This window comes from Bufo gargarizans, chromosome 6 (assembly GCF_014858855.1).
Source record: "Bufo gargarizans isolate SCDJY-AF-19 chromosome 6, ASM1485885v1, whole genome shotgun sequence".
Lineage (NCBI taxonomy): Eukaryota > Metazoa > Chordata > Amphibia > Anura > Bufonidae > Bufo > Bufo gargarizans.
In genome coordinates this window covers 374,578,447-374,599,179 of record NC_058085.1, presented here as the reverse complement: position 1 = coordinate 374,599,179, position 20,733 = coordinate 374,578,447, and the positions used below count along the sequence as shown (strand labels likewise).

At 42.9% G+C, this 20,733-nt stretch overlaps 1 protein-coding gene across 1 annotated transcript in view; it reads left to right on the top strand.

Annotated features, from left to right (window-relative positions):
- Window positions 1-20,733, top strand: part of RBM20 (RNA binding motif protein 20) — a 218,507-nt gene that overhangs the window by 178,745 nt on the left and 19,029 nt on the right. The window contains exons 8-10 of the mRNA XM_044299840.1: window positions 12,785-12,864; window positions 12,951-13,569; window positions 16,069-16,167. Of these exons, the coding sequence (XP_044155775.1) occupies window positions 12,785-12,864; window positions 12,951-13,569; window positions 16,069-16,167 (798 nt within the window). The remainder of the gene's footprint in view (window positions 1-12,784; window positions 12,865-12,950; window positions 13,570-16,068; window positions 16,168-20,733) is intronic.

Genomic DNA, 20,733 nt, shown 5'->3' with positions numbered 1-20,733 from the left:
GAGCGGCAGTCCAGGGGCACACGTTCACTAGCAGCAGGACGGATCCGACAGGCTGTTCACCCGACGGAACAGCCTGCCGGAGGTCTGTGCCGCTAGTGTGAAAGTAGTCTTATCCATCTGTCAACAAGTCACTTCCTACTACTAGGAGGCTGTAGATGGGATCCTGGGCTACAGACTGCTGTAAGTCAGTCTCTTGTCTGCTGACAGACAGGACGAGAAGCCAGTAGAAACTAAATTCCCTATAACATTACATTAGAGAATTGCCCATACATCTTTGACCTGTAATTGTCCTATGTGCACGGCTGCGCTGTTATTATGTTTCCTCAGCTTTTAACAATTTTATGAAGAATCAGACAGGTTAGTAGAAGGAAGGGCTGAAAAGAATGGATGACACATTTGAAAACAGAGGCGGTGGTAATGCTGTGCGTCTCCCTGTACATTGTAACTGTAGACTTTTCACCTCTCCGCTCCTGATTATTTCTCTCAGCGGGACTTGGGCTGGAAAGTGTTTACAAGTCAGCGGGAGATTTGCTAACACATTACATAATATTCCAGGCAAGGTCAGCGTAATGGTGGAGGTACTTAGTGCGAACACTGCTTTGTAAATGTGTAGGTCAGACACAGAGGCCATGACGCAGAGCCTTGGACAGAACATGGCCGCAGCATACGAGCCGCTATAAGGTTTATTTCCTATATGGCTATAACTCACCTTGTCAGGCATTGTGCACAAAGTGCGGTTTTAGTGCAGTTTTTAAAGCGTAATGAACCCAAGAATTAGATTTTAAAATGAAAATCATGGTTTATTTCCTCACAAAAAGAAATGTGCAGAATTAAACAGCTTTTTTGTTGTTTGCTCTTTCTTCAGTTACTGTGTTTGTTAATGACAGATATTTGCTATTATGCAGCAAATTGTGTGTTTTTTATTCATAGGCAAAAATGTCACCCAAAAAAAAAAACACTTTCAAGAAACACATGAATTTGATGTATTTTTTTTAAAGGACAAGAAACAAATGCCAGTGAAGAGTGTGTGATGCAAGCCTGTAAATGGTAGAGGGTAGATCCGGCCATGCTGAGGTTTCATAGAGCTATGACTGCTAATATGAAAATCTAGAACTTTCCAAATAGTGAATGATCTACAGATGACAAAGCTCTGACAAAGCAACCATCAGCAACAATGAATGACATCTTATTACCTATTAACAGGACAGGTGGTAAATGTCTGATCGGTGGGGGTCCGAACACTGGGACCCCCCAGCAATCACGAGAATGGGAGTGCTGGGTCCGCCATTTAAATGGAGACAGTTGAGCATGGACTGCTGCTCCATTCAAAGCCTGTGGGACTGCGGTCACACCCTCACCATTGCACTTAGGGCTTGTTCACACGACCGCGCCTTTTTTTGCAGATCCGCAAAACACAGATGCCGAGATGCGGTCCACGTGCCTTCCGCAATTTGCGTAACAGAACAGGAGGCCCATTATAGAAATGCATATTCTTGTCCGCAAAACCGGTTAGGGTCATTTATCAGACGGGTATAAAGTAGAACTGGCTTAGTTGCCCAGAGCAACCAGATTTTACCTTTCATTTTCCAAAGGAGCTGTCAAAAATAAAAGGTGAGATCTGATTGGTTGCTATGGGTAACTAAACCAGTTCTTCTTTACACCAGTTTGATAACTGACCCCAATTGTCCTTAAAGGGGGCTTCTGAGATTGCAAGATCCAAGCACCTGCTCAGTAAAATAATGCAAACTGGCGCAATGTGGCACATCCAGGGTTTCTACACTTTTTTCTGATATGCTTGAAAATAGGCAGGGCTTAGTGGAAAGTGGGTGGGGCTTCACTGGAAAGAAGGTGGGGACTAAGATGTACAATTTTGTGCCACAATTTTGGCACAATTCTGGCATAAAAATCTGGCTCAATGTAAGCCAGCCAATAGTTGGTGTAGAGTCAGGCACCAGATTTATCATCCAGCCTGACCCTCTGTGATAAATCAGGTCTGTCTAAGCTTAAGCCATCTACAGGCTTAGTAAATCCGGACCACAGTCTTTTCACATTATGGGGGATCACAACATTTAACCCTTGACAATTTTCTTTGAGAAGACCACCTCCCTAGAAGACCACTTTTCAATGTTTCCAATTTTGGGTGATCTTCTCAAAGTGGTTTTACTGTCTCGATCTAGAACCTGCCACATTTTCTGGGCTGTAACACTTCTACCTTAGTGAAACCAATGAGCAGTACATTACTACACACAAAGTACAGCTATAGGCCTATTGCACACGGCCGTTTTTTTTCCCCGTTTACTGGCCATTTTTTGCGTTCCGTATACGGTCCGTATACGGAACCATTCATTTCAATGGTTCCGCAAAAAAAACGGAATGTACTCCGTATGCATTCCGTTTCCGTATTTCCGTTTTTCCGTTCCGTTTTAACATAGAACATGTCCTATTATTGCCCGCAAATCACTGTCCGTGGCTCCATTCAAGTCAATGGATCCGCAAAAAAAACGGAACACATACGGAAATGCATCCGTATATCTTCCGTTTCCGTTCCGTTTTTTCCTGAACCATCTATTGAAAATGTTATGGCCAGCCCAATTTTATCTATGTAATTACTGTATACTGTATATGCCATACGGAAAAACGGAACGGAAAAACGGAACAGAAACGGAAACACAACGGAAACAAAAAATGGAACAACGGATCCATGAAAAACGGACCGCAAAACACTGAAAAAGCCATACGGTCGTGTGCAATAGGCCATAGAGAAAAGTAAATCACTTCGGAGCTGCATAGTATTAATAGACTGAATCTGATACCCTGAAGTTCAGCATATATTAAATATACATTAACCCCTGATGGTCGGCAGGTTTTTAGCGTCTGTCTAGGTCAGAGATCAGCAACCTTTAGCACCCCAGTTGCTGTGAAACTACAACTCCCAGCATTCACACTTACTCGGCTGTTCTTGTAACTCCCACAGAAGTGAAAGGAGAATTCTGAGAGTTGTAGTTTCAGACTGTGGCGAAACCAACCTCGCCACTGGGTTTTGGAGAGGCCTGTTTACCAGCCTCTTGCCTCAGGATTATGGCCCTTTAACCCCTTAAGGACTCAGCCCTATTTCACCTTAAGGACTTGGCCATTTTTTGCAAATCTGACCAGTGTCACTTTAAGTGCTGATAACTTTAAAACGCTTTGACTTATCCAGGCTGTTCTGAGATTGTTTTTTCGTCACATATTGTACTTCATGACACTGCTAAAATTGGGTCAAAAAAGTAAATTTTTTTGCATTAAAAAAATACCATATTTACAAAAAAAATTGAAAAATTTGCAAATTTCAAAGTTTCAGTTTCTCTACTTCTGTAATACATAGTAATACCCCCAAAAATTGTGATGACTTTACATTCCCCATATGTCTACTTCATGTTTGTAGCATTTTGGGAATGATATTTTATTTTTTGGGGATGTTAAAAGGCTTAGAAGTTTAGAAGCAAATCTTGAAATTTTTCAGAAATTTACAAAAACCCAATTTTTAGGGACCACTACAGGTCTGAAGTCACTTTGCGAGGCTTACATAATAGAAACCGCCCAAAAATGACCCCATTCTATAAACTACACCCCTCAAGGTGTTCAAAACTGATTTTACAAACTTCGTTATGTTAACCCTTTAGGTGTTGCACAAGAGTTATTGGCAAATGGGGATGAAATTTCAGAATTTCATTTTTTTGCCTAATTTTCCATTTTAACCCATTTTTTCCACCAACAAAGCAAGGGTTAACAGCCAAACAAGACTGTATCTTTATTGCCCTGACTCTGCCGTTTACAGAAACACCCCATATGTGGCCGTAAACTACTGTACGGGCACACAGTAGGGCGTAGAGGGAAAGGTGCGCTGTATGGTTTTTGGAAGCCAGATTTTGCTGGACTGGTTTTTTGACACCATGTCCCATTTGAAGCCCCCCTGATGCACCCCTAGAGTAGAAACTCCATAAAAGTGACCCCATCTAAGAAACTACACCCCTCAAGGTATTCAAAACTGATTTTACAAACTTTGTTAACCCTTTAGGTGATGCACAAGATTTAATGGAAAATAGAGATACAATTTCAAAATTTCATTTTTTTGGCAGATATTCCATTTTAATATTTTTTTTCCAGTTACAAAGCAAGGGTTAACAGCCAAACAAAACTCATTATTTATTGCCTTGATTCTGTAGTTTACAGAAACACCCTATATGTGGTCGTAAACCGCTGTACGGACACACGGCAGGGCGCAGAAGGAAAGGAATGCCATACGGTTTTTGGAAGGCAGATTTTGCTGGACAGTTTTTTTTGACACCATGTCCCATTTGAAGCCCCCCTGATGCACCCCCATAGTAGAAACTCCAAAAAAGTGACCCCATTTTAGAAACTACGGGATAAGGTGGCAGTTTTGTTGGTACTAGTTTAGGGTACATATGATTTTTGGTTGCTCTATATTACACTTTTTTGTGCGGCAAGGTAACAAAATATAGATTTTTTGGCACGTTTTTTTTTTGTTATTTACAACATTCATCTGACAGGTATTACAACATTCATCTGACAGGTTAGATCATGTGGTAATTTTATAGAGCAGGTTGTCACGGACGCGGCGATACCTAATATGTAAGTTTTACACAATAATTTCATTTTTAAAACAAAAAAAATGTTTTAGTGTCTCCATAGTCTAAGAGCCATAGTTTTTTCAGTTTTTGGGCGATTATCTTAAGTAGGGTCTCATTTTTTGCGGGATGAGATGACGGTTTGATTGGCACTATTTTGGGGTGCACATGACTTTTTGATTGCTTGCTATTACACTTTATTGTGACGTAAGATGACATGAAAAATGGCTTTTTTTACACCTTTTTTTTTTTTTTTACGGTGGTCATCTGAGGGGTTAGGTCATGTGATATTTTTATAGAGCCGGTCGATACAGACGCGGCGATACCTAATATGTATACTTTTTTATTTATTTATTTAAGTTTTACACAATGATTTCATTTTTGAAACCAAAAAAAATTATGTTTTAGTGTTTAAAGTTAGGACGTACCGGTACGCCCTGAGTCTTTAAGGACTCGGGAAATAGGGCGTACCGGTACGCCCTGCGTCCTTAAGGGGTTAAGATACTTTTACTAACTTCTAAACCCCTTAACCTATTCAAGTGAATTTTGGATAGGTTTGTCCCCAAGTTATACTGGTTAAATTGATATAAGTTATATGTATGTACAATGTAAACTCACAAAGTTGTAACAATTTATAAGAAGTGTAACTTTTCAGCGTAGGAGATAGTTGAGCAGATACAGAAATTGACTCAATTATCTCCTAGACAGAGGGGAGGAATATGCTGGGTGTGTTTCTATTGTCCCATTGTGTGTTTAAATGGTGATTTCTGTCCTGTTGTCTCCACATGTGTATTGGCGATTTCCCTTTGTCCTGAGAGATAATTGAATTGCTCCTCGGGTGTCTCCAGGGCAGAGAGGAGGAAACCATAATGCATTGTGGGGATGTGTTGTGTCTGTGTATCCTGAATTGCTGCATATCTGTCCTGTGTCACAGTCTCCCTTCTGGTCCCCTAGGGGCGTGTCCACCAGATGGGGACCTGCATAAATACGGGCTGTTTTAAAGAGTTCCTGTTTTACCCTTTACCATATTGAGGCTGGTGTTTGGGTAACTGATCAACACTGGGGGATTGCTATACGCTGAAGATTTGCTATACTCCCCTGGCATAACTACTAGCTCTTGTAAGAGCTGTTCCTGCTCTCGGGATTTAGGAGAGGTTCACCCACTGGAGCCTTGTCGTAGGTCCAGGGTGGGTATGAGACGGTGAGACCTCAACCAAGCTTCGGCGGTTCGTGGGGTCTGCAGTGCGTACGGTGTCAAGTGGAGTGCTTGGAGTCCTTCGGAAAGCACTAGAAGCATCTATCGACGGAGGTACCCGTTCGGGGTGCCAGGAGATCCGTTACATTTGGTGGCAAGCAGTGGGATGGCATCCTAGTGTGAGGAGAAGCAGCTCGGAGACACAGTTCGTGGAGTATATTGAGGGCAACGCTAGTATCCGTACAGCGCCCCTGGCTACAGCAGGATGGAATCGGCTAGTCTTCGGACAGCGTTCTAGGACGAGGAGGAGGAGGCAGCCGCAGACTACAGGGATGCAGACAGAAAGGAAGTCTGGTATTATGCCCTGGAAAATGCCCAGCGGCGGCGAGGTGAGAGTCTCCCCAGTTATGAGCAGCGGCTACAGAAGCATGTGGCGATGCGGATGGGTCTCTTGGGAGAGCAGCCCCTGGATGACTGGGTAACAGAGCTCCAGAACCTGGTATGTAAGGAGCTTTGGCTAGAGGACGCTTACCAGGCCCTAAGGTGGCATGTCATTCAACATTCCCCCTGGATGGCTGAGCACGACAGACCCGAGGGTGAGGATTATGATGGACCTGGGTTATTATGGGATGCCTTGGAGGAGGACATTGATCTTGGCAGCACGGAGGAGTCTAGGTTTTGGGACATCTACGACTACCGGATGGGCATGCATGCTTATGCTGACGGAAGGGAGGTGAGCAAAGACATGACCCACCTGGTAACAAGGGAGTGGGAGCTGGAGCAGACCTACCAACACCTGCTCAGCTCTGTTCATCCCCAACCTACTCGACAAGCAGAGCCAGATCTGCCCTCCTACAACTGGGAAGACTTGGCGGTGATACCCCCTGCTTCCCTACCAACTCCCAAAGTAGGGAACTTCATCGACTGGTTCTGGGAAGACCTCCCGACGGCAGGTAGAGATGGGACCGAAGTCTCTCCACCGGCCCTACAGGGATGCTGGGTAGCCGGCCCAGATCCCCAACTAGAGCCAGCGTTACCCGGAGTCCAGACAGTCGGTCTGACTCCCCATCGGCAGCTTAACTTACAGGGAGATATGATAAACGGTCTCTTTCCCCAGCGGCAGACAGGATCACATGGGGAGGAGATTGTCAGTCCCCCGTCCCTGCAGCAACCAGCATTACTAGGAGTGGAGATGGTCGCACCCACTACCCAGCACTAGGCAGCGTTACAGAGAGTTGAGACAGTCGGTCTGACTCCCCAGCAGCAGTGTGTTGTAAAGAGAGAAGAGACAACCCGGTCTCTATCCCCAACCACAGGGGGACAGCACCCCTAACTTCGATGGTGCAGATGGGACCGCGGTCTCTGCACCAGGCCTACCGGGATGCTGGATGGCCGGTTCAGATCCCCCACCAACCCTGCAGGAATGCCTTAGGGTGGGAATGCAGTTTTGATGCAGTTGTGTTACTGAATCAATAACCATGCACTCAGAACACAGTTTTTAAATGTAGCCAGCTGCAATTAAATTAAAGGGGTGGTCCAAGTTATTTTTTATTGATGACCTATCCTCAGGATAGGTCATCAATATCAAATCGGCGGGGGTCTGACACCCAGCACCCCTGCCGATCAGCTGGTTGAAGAGAAGGCAGTGCTGTGTGCCAGCACCCTAAGGGATGAGGCTGAGCATGAGCTTCTTCTAACTGGTAATTGCACTGTAGGTTTTATGTGCGATACAGTTAAAGTAATGCTTGAGGTACTAGTAACACTATACTACTCTGAAATGTGTACCAACCACTGTGCATTATCACAACTTGATGTACACATACGGCCTGATCTATGATAGACCAACAGCATGCGCCAGTTTATATTAACCCTGCTTGTTGCCGGAGGGCGCGACTAATTTATGATGAGGCATATGCCTGTCCATGCCTAAACCAAAATGTGGCTTAAAAGAAGATAAATGTGGCGGTGTCGCTGGCCCTGCCCTTTTTTTGGGAAAGTATAAAAAATGGCTGAAAAACACCACTAGCGGAATTTTTTGTGTTGAAAAAGTGGTGTTGAAAAAGTCGCAACCACACAGTTTGCGCCTTTTTCACTCCAGAAAACTGGCATGATAAATCAGGCCCAAAGTCTGTTAAACAGGATCTGCATTTTGGAATGTGTGTAAGTTTTTGATCACATTTTATTACGTTTTTTTGGGATAAGTGAAGGTATGAAAAATAGAAAATTGGCCGTTTGGAATTTTTTCCATGATGCCATTCATCATATGGGACAAATATTTTTATATTTAAATAGTACAGATGTTTTCGGACACGGCAATGGGCACGACAGCAAATTATTGATTTTATGGGGGTTGATTTGCTTGATTGTGTGAGTATTCCACAGGTAGTTTATATTGTGCGCTGGGAATGTGTGGGTGAGTGCTGCCTGTAATACCAGTTATTAAGGGGGTTTTCCAAAGAGTACAATACTGATGACTTATCCTCCGGATAGGTAACCAAACGCTGATTAATGGGGGTTTTTCTTCGGGCACCCCCTTGATCAGAAGCCGCAGGGCTCAATTGCGTGCTGGTCCTCTTCCTAGGCCAGTGACATCACATTCATCAGTCGAGGCTTAGACGAGGCTCAGTCCCAACTGAATGACCCTTGGCTGCAATACTAAGCACAGCCGCTATACAATGTGCAGTGATGTGCTTGATATGCTGTGAGGTGGTTGCAGCACTCCAGCCGATCGGCAGGGCTGCTGGGAGTAGGACCCCTACGAATCTGATATTAGTGACCTATCCTGAGGAGAGTTCATCAATATTGTGCTCTAAGAAAACCCCTTTAAGCCCTTCCTGACCAGCACTGTAATAGTACGGAGCAGCGGGAAGTGACTTGCCGCCAAGCGCCGTACTATTACGGCCAGCTGAATGGGCGGGTGCAGGAGCTGCGCCCGCCCGATCAGCTGCAGGGGACCGGCTGTTCCCGTTAGCCGGACCCCTGCTGTATGCGCCGACATCGGTTAAAACACCGATGACGGCACATTAACCCCTTCTATGTCGCGGTCAGCGCTGACCGCGACATACAAGGGGTTTGCTGCGGGTGAGGGAGCCCATCGGGTCCCCGTGATGCTGTGGCGGGGACCTGATGGGTGAGAAGGCAGCCCGATGCCATGCAGAGGCTGCCCAATGCCTTGCACGGCATCGGCACCTGCTTTCTACGGGTGCCAAGGTGATCCAGCCTAAGGCCAGTCTACTCGGCAACCTGTTAGTGTAGTACTCTGTAATACACTAACAGGCAATACAATACAATACAGATGTATTGTAATGCATTGCAGAGGGGATCAGACACCCAAAAGTTAGTCAGAAATAAAGTAAAAAAAAAAAAAATAAAAAAAAAAAAAAGGTAAAAAACAGTTTTTATTTTCAAAAAAAGTTTCAAGTAAGAAAAGAAAAACGCCCTTTTCTTCTGATTTTATAATAAAAAAATTGAAAAAAACAAGAAAAAAACACACATATTAGGTATCGATGCATTCGTAACGATTGACTCTATAAATATATCACATGATCCACCCCGTGTGATAAACACCATAAAAAATTAAAACTGTGTCAAAAAAAGCCATTTTTGTCACCTTACATTACAAAAAGTGCAACACCAATCGATCAAAAAGGCGTATGTCCCACAAAATGATACCAATAAAACCGTCAATAAATCCCGGAAAAAATTAGCCCCTACATAAAAAAAACACAAAAAAAATAAAAAAGCTATCACTCTCCGACAATGGAGACACTAAAATATGATTTTTTTTTGCTTCAAAACTGATATTATTGTGCTAAAGTGAAATAAAAAAAAAAACTATACATATTAGGTATCACTGCGTCCGTAAAAACCTGCTATATAAAAATATCACATGACCTATCACCTCAGGGGAACACCGTAAAAAATAAATAAAAAAACTGTATTAAAAAAAGCCATTTTTTGTCACCTTGCATCACAAAAATTGTAACACCAAGCGATCAAAAAGGCGTATGCCCCCCAAAATAGTAGCAAACAAACAGTCATCTCATCCTGCAAGAAAGGAGACCCTACTTAAAGGGAGTCTGTCACCACTTTTTTGCATGTTAGACCATTAAAATAGGGTTATTTGATCCAGCCAGAACATAAAAACGGTACCTTTGTGGTAGAAAACGGACTTTTCAATTTGCAGAAAACGAAGTTATAAGATTATTTTCGGAGCCCTCTCAAGTGCCCAGGGCGGTCTCTCAATCCTCAGAGCCCAGGCAGGCACCTCCTAAACGGCTGATAACGCCGCCCTCCGTGCGCCTCTGCCCGCCCGTTTCCTCCCCTCCCCTGTCCCTTTCCACTGCGGCTGTGCGGTACAAATCGTAGCGGGCGCATGCGCAATGCGATGCCCGCTCCTGGCAGGGCATCGCAATACCTATTGCGCATGCGCCGGCTAATCGCCGTTTAGCCGGCGCATGCGCAATAGGTATTGCGATGCCCTGCCAGGAGCGGGCATCGCATTGCGCATGCGCCCGCTACGATTTGTACCGCACAGCCGCAGTGGAAAGGGACAGGGGAGGGGAGTAAACGGGCGGGCAGAGGCGCACGGAGGGCGGCGTTATCAGCCGTTTAGGAGGTGCCTGCCTGGGCTCTGAGGATTGAGAGACCGCCCTGGGCACTTGAGAGGGCTCCGAAAATAATCTTATAACTTCGTTTTCTGCAAATTGAAAAGTCCGTTTTCTACCACAAAGGTACCGTTTTTATGTTCTGGCTGGATCAAATAACCCTATTTTAATGGTCTAACATGCAAAAAAGTGGTGACAGACTCCCTTTAAGACAATACACTAAAACATCATTTTTTTTGTTTCAAAAATGCTATTATTGTGTAAAACTTAAATAAATAAGAAAAGGTATACATATTAGGTATTGTCACGTCCGTAACTATCTTCTCTATAAAAATATCACATGACCTAACCCCTCAGATGAACGCTGGAAAAATAAATAAATAAAAACTGTGCTAAAATTACTAATCGCCTTACCCCATAAAGTGAAATAATGAATGATCAAAAAATCATATGTACCCAAAAATTGTACCAATAAAAACGTCAAAAAACTAGTCCCTGCACAAGATGATCAGCAGAAAAATTTAAAAAAATATGGCTTTCAGAAAATGGAGACACAAAAACATACTTAAAGGGAGTCTGTCAGCAGATTTACCCCTTTTTAACAGTTGCCATTCCGCTGTAGCCGCAAAACAGATGATTAACACAGTACCTTTATATGCTTTGGTGGACTTTTAAATATGCCAAAAACGAACTTTGATGAGGGCTCGCAAGTGCCCAGGGCGGAGTCCACCGGGTTGGAGCCCAGGCAGCTCTGCCTCTTCGGCTCTTATCCCCGCCCAGCCTCCTCCTCTGCTCGCCTATCTGTTGTCTCTCCCCCTCAGCGAGATCCCGCGCCGACGCGATGACTTCCTTGGTCGGGGCATGCGCATAAGCTACTGCGATGCCGTGTCAGCAATGGGCATGGCAGTGCGCATGCCCCGGCCAAGGAAGTCATCGCGTCGGCGCGGGATCTCGCTGAGGGGGAGAGACAACAGATAGGCGAGCAGAGGAGGAGGCTGGGCGGGGATAAGAGCCGAAGAGGCAGAGCTGCCTGGGCTCCAACCCGGTGGACTCCGCCCTGGGCACTTGCGAGCCCTCATCAAAGTTCGTTTTTGGCATATTTAAAAGTCCACCAAAGCATATAAAGGTACTGTGTTAATCATCTGTTTTGCGGCTACAGCGGAATGGCAACTGTTAAAAAGGGGTAAATCTGCTGACAGACTCCCTTTAAAAAAAAAATGTTTTATTATGTAAAACTGAAACGAAGAAAGTAGACATATTTGAAATCATTGCGTCCGTAACAAATGATGTATAAAAATAGCGCATGATCTACCATGTCAGATGAATGTTGTAAAAAAAATAAACGGTGCCAAAACAGCCATTTTCTGGTTACCTTGCCTAACAAAAAATGCAATATAGAGCAATTAAAAATCATATGTACTCCAAAATAGTACCAATAAAACTGGCACATTATCCCCTAGTTTCCAAAATTGGGTCACTTTTTGGGAGTTTCTACTGTAAGGTGCATCAGGGTAATAAATATTGAGTTTTGTTTGGCTGTTAACCCTCGATGTGTTAAAGAAAAAAATTGACTAAAATGGAAAATCTGCCCAAAAAGTTAAATTTAGAAATTTCATCTCTATTTTCCTTTAATTCTTGTGGAACACCTAAAGGGTTAACAAAGTTTTTAAAATAAGTTTTAAGTAACTTGAGGGGTGTAGTTTCTACAATGGGGTCATTTATGGGGGTACCCACTATGTAAGCCCCACCAAGTGACTTCAGACCTGAGCTGGTCTTTAAAAAATGAGTTTTGGAAATTTTCTTAAAAATGTTAAGAATTGCTTCTAAAACTCTAAGCTTTCTAGCGTCCTAAAAAAATAAAATGACATTTACAAAATGATGCCAACATGAAGTAGACATATGGGGAATGTTAAGTAATAAATATTTTATGAGGTATCACTTTCTGCTTTAAAAGCGGAGAAATTTAAATTTAGAAAATTGCGAATTTTTCAAAGTATTTGGTAAATTTAGAATTTTTTTCATAAATAAAAGGTGAAATATATTGACTCAAATTTATGACTATCATGAACTACAATGTGTCACGAGAAAACTATCTTAAAATGGCTTGGTAATTAAAAGCATTCCAAAGTTATTACCACATAAAGTGACATATGTCAGATTTGCAAAAAATGGCCTGGGCAGGAAGGTGAAAACTGGCCCGGGGTTGAAAGGGTTAATCACATACAGTATTAGTATATAATAGTTATGAAATGGGTAGGTCCATGGTCTAGGAGTCCATGGCTGGCTGAATGCAGATCATCTATTATCACAGGTTATTCCTTATATTCATGATGATTTTATATATTTCTTTGTAGAAGCCTGGTAAGACTGTAGATGCCATTATCCATGACATACATTCGCAGAGGGAAAGAGACTCGTTTCGTGATACAGACAGGTAATTTATGACTACGGTATTGAGGTTACAGAATGCTGCAGTTTGGTTTTCTCTGCCTGTTGTTACACATTTGACTTTACTTTCAGATATCGAAATGAAAGGCCTAGATCACGCAGTCCTGTGAGCCGCTCCTTGTCCCCAAGGTCCTATACGCCAAGCTTTACATCATGTAGTTCAACACATAGTCCATTAGGAGCATCTAGAACAGAGTGGGGAAATGGAAGGGATTCCTGGGAACAACAAGGATATGGCAGGTGGGAGGATGACCAAGAGCAAGGTTCATGGAGGGAGTGTGGGGAAGAAAAAAGGGACAGGACAGACCACTGGGTACATGATCGGAGGCAATACAACAGGCATACTGACAAGCAGGAGCTCGATGAGCGAACTGACTCATCCAGAGGACACAGGGACAAATATAGCAATTCTCACTCATCATCAAGATACAAAAGCAGAGAAGGGGAACACTACAGAAAGGAATCCAAGCTGAAATCCGAGGCAAAAACCTCAGATACATCTGGGAAAATGAGAAGGAAAGACGAGGGCAAGTCACGAGATGACAAAGATAGTCACACAGGAGATGCAATCAAGAAGGACCTGTCTGAGTCAAAGCCAATTAAAGAGACTGAAGGCAGCACGCAGCAGAATGTGGATATCAAAGCTAAAATACATGAAACCAGTGAGAAGGAGAATAAAGACAGTGAACAGGTAAGTGTTCCATCTAGAGGAGGATATAGAAGATATGGACCCAAATTTACTAATGTGTCTGTGTCAAAAATCTGGCTAAAAAAGTGTAACAATAGGGTTTCTCCACTTTTTTCTGACATGCTTGGCAAGGGGGCGTGGCTTACTGAAAAGCAGATGGCGAGTTATATATGAAAGTGGGTGGGGCCTAAGATGCACCACTTTGTGCCAAAGTTTTGATGCAGTTCTGGTGTAAAAATCGATCTTTATTGAACTGGGTTCTGGTCCCAGCCTATAACTTTTGGACAGACAGGGCTATGTGCACTGTTACAGCCAATGACTGGCCTCAGAGGTGACCTGTCCCCAATCGGCACGTAACCCAGCAGTGTCATTGGGGAACTATCACTATTGGGGGCCCCATCCATCTAAAGGTTTACATTTTTAATTTTGATTCGGTTTCGATACCATAAAAAAGTATTGCGATACTCAATACCACGAGAAAAAAATAAAACACCAAAAAAGCCCTGTGGCCACTGCCACCAATGATTTTAATACTGGGGGGGTTGAGGGGGGCGGGCGCACTGCGCCACCAAAAGTAATTAACCTTTAATACAGGAGGCGGGTGCCGGCAGTAGATCAGCGGCAGTTAACACCTCAGGTGCTGCAGCTGAGGGGTTAACCGCCACTGATCGCAGCTCCCTGTCAGAGGCAGGGTGCCGGCTATGTGATTCTGCTTCCGGCACCTGCCTCCTGTATTAAAAGTTAAAGAGGACCTTTCATGGGTTCGGACATTGTTAAGTTAGCAGGCTACATACAGCTGCGCCCAGGGATCTCCCTGCACTTACTATTATTCCTGGGTGCCGCTCCGTTTGCCCGCTGTGGCCCCCATTACCGTCTCCCGCTCCGTATGCTAATACCTACTATTGGAGCAATGGGGAGGAGACATCAGCTTCTCTCCTGGGCGTTCCTTCTCCCTGGCTGTGACGTTCTGCGCTGCAATTGGACAGCGCTACAGCCAGGGAGAAGGAACGCCCAGGAGAGAAGCTGATGTCTCCTCCCCATTCCTCCGTTAGTAGTAATTAGCATACGGAGCGGGAGACGTTAACTGTGCCACAGCAGGGGAAAGGGAGCGGCGCCCAGGAATAATAGTAAGTGCAGGGAGATCCCTGGGCGCCGCTCTATGTAGCCTGCTACTTAACAAAGTCCCGACCCATGAAAGGTCCTCCTATCATTGGTGGCGTAGTGCGCCCCCCTCTCTCTTTATTGGCAGCGTGGCACAGGGGGAAGGGAGAGACTGCTTACTTACAGCAGCGCAGCCCAGTATCGAAAAAATGGAAATACGATACAATACCGGGACAAAAGTATTGATTGGGTATTGAAATTTCGATACCCGCAACAACCCTAGTCTGGGACTGGAGAAAGGCAGCCAAGGAGCTGAAACGCAGCAACGGGGAGCAGGTGTGATTTTTTTTTTTTAACAGGTTCAACAAGCTGCATGGGAAAGACAAAAAATGTCCAATAGCTGGAAAACCATTAAAAAGGGGGGGGGGGGGAGGGAATCAGCTGCTTCTCCAGTTTTTCTGTCCTGTAATGATGATATTGCAAGCGTTCGTACAGGACTGCGAGTAGCAATACCAGTCTGAGACTGTCCAGTCTGCGCTGACACTACAGGACTCATTACAGACACTCCTTTGACAATGTTACTGGTAATGTTCACCTTTGCATTTATTTACTGATTTATAGGATAAATAACAGAGGAACAGCACAACACAGAGTTTTAAAGGCTTTGTACACCTTTGGTGGCATTTGTTTGTTATTTATTGCATTCTATTAATTTTGAGTTAAAAATCTTTTTTCAATTAGTCTTTATTACATTTTATTAAAAATGATGAGCCGTTTTCCCTTCACAGCTTTGAGTTTATCTACTAGCAGGATCTATATTTTCTCTCTGCTCCGTCCGACAGGGAGCTGACAGGCTCCTTATCTCTGACCTTATAAACACTCATTATAGCTCAATTCTTATTTTATTGATAAGAATGTGGCTTAAATAAGTGTTTATTACCTTTTAGTAATTTAGAAATAAGGGTTTTTAGATGACCAGCACAAAGTGAAAGTACCATTCACACAGCTAGAAAAACAGTTAACCCTCTTTGACAAAAAGGCTCAATATTTCCAATGGCAAAAAATGATTTTTAGCTCAAAATTAGTAAAATGCAATCATAAAAAAAACTGTTCACAAAGGTGTACATAGCCTCTAAGTAAAGGTGCTCCAGAATTGTTATTACGGGGAATACAAGTATTTATTAAAGCAGACATGTCAGGAGGGCAGACAGGTTTTGTTTTGCATCCTAGAATACAATCTCATTTGGTTTTAGCTTTAAGTGGGTTTCTAGAATTTTAAGAACCTTGCCTAAGACCAGGAAATGGTCTAAGTATAAAGAAATAACCTATACTTACCTATTCAATTTTCTGTTGCAATGTGAAACATTGTTTGTACATAATATACTTTGTATGATTTATCAGAATGACACAAAAGAAAAAGGAACTAACCAGAATCATGCATTGGACAAAGCTGAAGATGGGTGGAAAGAACCACATACCACGCCACCAACTAAGAATGAAGTAAGTACAATTCAATCACAAGTACAAATTATTTGTCTAAACGTACGACCACAAGGTCAGGTAACATCTCTAGGAAAAGTGTTATATTTAAGAATGTGTCAAAATTAACTGACTTTGATAAAATTTGGCGCAAATTATGGCAGTCTTCAAAACCTCTCGTGATAATTTCCCTCTTCTATGTTGAGATATTTTATAAATAGAGGGAAGAGAGTTTAACTTTCCTTCTCTCCAATTATATACAGAGCTGGGGGAGAGGGAAGCACCGGAAAGCACCTCAGATTAACTATTTTCTTTATAAAGTACATTTCGTGTTTTTTCTAAATTATTAAACGGCCATTTTAATAGAGTACAATAATGAAAGTGTAAAATATCATGTATTTTTTTATTTTTTTTTAATTGAGTGTCCTTTCGATGATTGATTTTTTAATCTATACTAATATGGATGGAACAAGAGATATAAACTGAAGCAGGGCTTCTGTGATACTTTAATTTAATCCCGCAAGCCTTCAGCAGAGCTACTAATGTGCCCTTTAATCTAATAATAAATCAACAATTTGCCGTGTTAACCCACCAGTCATTAAGAGATGGTATTGCATGAACTTAAGCATTTACAGCCTAAAAAAAGAACTGTACCCATTGATGAAAATGATCCGTTGACTTGTGTCCCTGGCCTATGTTATTTCATCTGTAGCAGTCAAATTTGATATATAGTTGACACTGGTTTGAATAGCTGTTGTGTAAGGAAATTGCCCTGCAATGACCTTGCCTTGTAGCTTTGCTTTTTACATGTTTGCTCCGTATATAAATTACTTTGCATGACTTCCCTTGGCAACAGTAACTGGCACATGTGTCAAAGATATATATCAGATGTTGCACAGACGCAACATGCTCTACACAAATTCTAACTATATATGTCCCTCTCCTGCACTTTCTGTCATGGACATTGAGGCAGGACTTTGATTTCAGTTTATTCAGGTAGCAAATGGCACATGATACATTGTGGTTAATGGATATTTGTGTTGGATAAAATGTCCTGGGAATACCTCCAGATCTATTGCTTTCTAATCATGAGCTAATGCTATCAATATCTGTGTGGGCAGACAAACTGATCCTGTAAGCACGGATGGGAGCTATTATAGCACCATAAGTACCTCCAGGGCACTGAAAACTGGATTATTAGACAGCAAGACCCGACGGCTCTGCAATGCATGTAACAGTTGGGGATTCTTAGATATGAAAGCATTCTATAACGGGAAACCGTCAGGAAGATTTAGGCCCTCCCACCGCCACCAACCAGGACAGTAAGGATACATCCACTAGCGGTGTAATTTGAAATGAGAAACATTTGTTGCAGATTCACCACAAGATTTTCATTCAAATTGTACCATGCTTAACTCCGGGATGTCCTATTCTGCCGCCACCACCACAGTCTTTTTGGTGGTGCTGGTGGAGATGTTGGACGGAATACACACAAAGTATGGTTGTCAAATCAATTGTAGGACTCTGCTGTTCCACCAATCAGAAGTTCTGATGGATTGGCCAATAAGGAGGCTCGGTCTGAGGACCAATAAGGGTGTCTGACAGGGTGACCAATCCGAGCGCCTGGCACTGTTTTTGAACCTGGCTTGTGCATCTACCTGTGCCAGTTATTGTGTCCTACAACCTGTTCTCAGCAGACCCTGCTCTTGGATTCACCTTTCCATATGCTAATTGGTATTGACCTTACACTGTCTGATTTCCCATTTTCCATCATTCTGTCACTCCTGGCTTGACTCTGCTCTGCCTCTGTTAGAGGATCTCACATAGCTTAGACAGGGGCATAACTACTGTCCGCACCAGGAGCAGGAGGACTAATTGATTATTATTTCCTTTCAGGGCCCACCACGAGCAGCAGCTGGGGGCCTGGGTCCCCACGGACAGTGGCACTAGGAGACAGACTTCTCCTGTGTCCTGCACTAGTAAAGCCTGTATTACACTAGGAGATTGTCAGGCCAATCACTCGTTAGCGATAAACACTCATTAGCGACGGTCTGGCAGTGTAATACTGCGGCCGACTCATAAATAATACCTACTAGACTGAAAGTACTGCAGACAGCACCCCAAATCTCAGTCAGCACTGCTGACTGAGTTTTGGGGTGCTGTCACTACTGTGTGAGACATATTAACCACTTCAACCCTGCTAGCTAAAACCCCCTTAATGACCAGACCACTTTTTACACTTCGGCACTACACTACTTTCACCGTTTATCGCTCGGTCATGCAACTTACCACCCAAATGAATTTTACCTCCTTTTCTTCTCACTAATAGAGCTTTCATTTGGTGGTATTTCATTGCTGCTGACATTTTAACTTGTTTTGTTATTAATCGAAATGTAACGATTTTTTTGCAAAAAAATGACATTTTTCACTTTCAGCTGCAAAAAAAACGACATCCATATATAAATTTTTCGCTAAATTTATTGTTCTACATGTCTTTGATAAAAAAAAAAATGGTTTGGGTAAAAGTTATAGCGTTTACAAACTATGGTACAAAAATGTGAATTTCCGCTTTTTGAAGCAGCTCTGACTTTCTGAGCACCTGTCATGTTTCCTGAGGTTCTACAATGCACAGACAGTAGAGAAACCCCACAAATGACCCCATTTCGGAAAGTAGACACCCTAAGGTATTCGCTGATGGGCATAGTGAGTTCATAGAACTTTTTATTTTTTGTCACAAGTTAGCGGAAAATGATTATTTTTATTTTAATTTATTTTTTTCTTACAAAGTCTCATATTCCACTAACTTGCGACAAAAAATAAAAAATTCTAGGAACTCGCAGTGCCCCTCACGGAATACCTTGGGGTGTCTTCTTTCCAAAATGGGGTCACTTGTGGGGTAGTTATACTGCCCTGGCAATTTAGGGGCCCAAATGTGTGAGAAGTAGTTTGCAATCAAAATGTGTAAAAAATGGCCTGCGAAATACGAAAGGTGCACTTTGGAATATGTGCCCCTTTGCCCACCTTGGCTGCAAAAAAGTGTCACACATCTGGTATCGCCGGTACTCAGGAGAAGTTGGGGAATGTGTTTTGGGGTGTCATTTTACATATACCCATGCTGGGTGAGAGAAATATCTTGGCAAAAGACAACTTTTCCAATTTTTTTATACAAAGTTGGCATTTGACCAAGATATTTTTCTCACCCAGCATGGGTATATGTAAAATGACACCCCAAAACACATTCCCCAGCTTCTCCTGAGTACGGCGATACCACATGTGTGACACTTTTTTGCAGCCAAGGTGGGCAAAGGGGCACATATTCCAAAGTGCACCTTTCGGATTTCGCAGGCCATTTTTTACACATTTTGATTGCAAAGTTCTTCTCACACATTTGGGCCCCTAAATTGCCAGGGCAGTATAACTACGCCACAAGTGACCCCATTTTGGAAAGAAGACACCCCAAGGTATTCCGTGAGGGGCATGGCGAGTTCCTAGAATTTTTTATTTTTTGTCGCAAGTTAGTGGAATATGAGACTTTGTAAGGAAAAAAGAAAAAAAAAGAAAAATCATCATTTTCCGCTAACTTGTGACAAAAAATAAAAAATTCTAGGAACTCGCCGTGCCCCTCACGGAATACCTTGGGGTGTCTTCTTTCCAAAATGGGGTCACTTGTGGCGTAGTTATACTGCCCTGGCAATTTAGGGGCCCAAATGTGTGAGAAGTACCTTGCAATCAAAATCTGTAAAAAATGGCCTGTGAAATCCGAAAGGTGCACTTTGGAATATGTGCCCCTTTGCCCACCTTGGCTGCAAAAAAGTGTCACACATGTGGTATCGCCGTACTCAGGAGAAGTTGGGGAATGTGTTTTGGGGTGTCATTTTACATATACCCATGCTGGGTGAGAGAAATATCTTGGCAAAAGATAACTTTTCCCATTTTTTTATACAAAGTTGGCATTTGACCAAGATATTTTTCTCACCCAGCATGGGTATATGTAAAATGACACCCCAAAACACATTGCCCAACTTTTCCTGAGTACGGCGATACCAGATGTGTGACACTTTTTTGCAGCCTAGATGCGCAAAGGTGCCCAAATTCCTTTTAGGAGGGCATTTTTAGACATTTGGATCCCAGACTTCTTCTCACACTTTCGGGCCCCTAAAAAGCCAGGGCAGTATAAATACCCCACATGTGACCCCACTTTGGAAAGAAGACACCCCAAGGTATCCAATGAGGGGCCTGGCGAGTTCATAGAAATAATTTTTTTTTTTGCATCAGTTAGTGGAAATTGATTTTTTCTTGTTTTTTTCTCACAAAGTCTCACTTTCCGCTAACTTAGGACAAAAATTTCAATCTTTCATGGACTCAATATGCCCCTCACGGAATACCTTGGGGTGTCTTCTTTCCAAAATGGGGTCACATGTGGGGTATTTATACTGCCCTGTCTTTTTAGGGGCCCTAAAGTGTGAGAAGAAGTCTGGAATATAAATGTCTAAAAATGCATTTGGATTCCGTGAGGGGTATGGTGAGTTCATGTGAGATTTTATTTTTTTAAACAAGTTAGTGGAATATGAGACTTAGTAAGAGAAA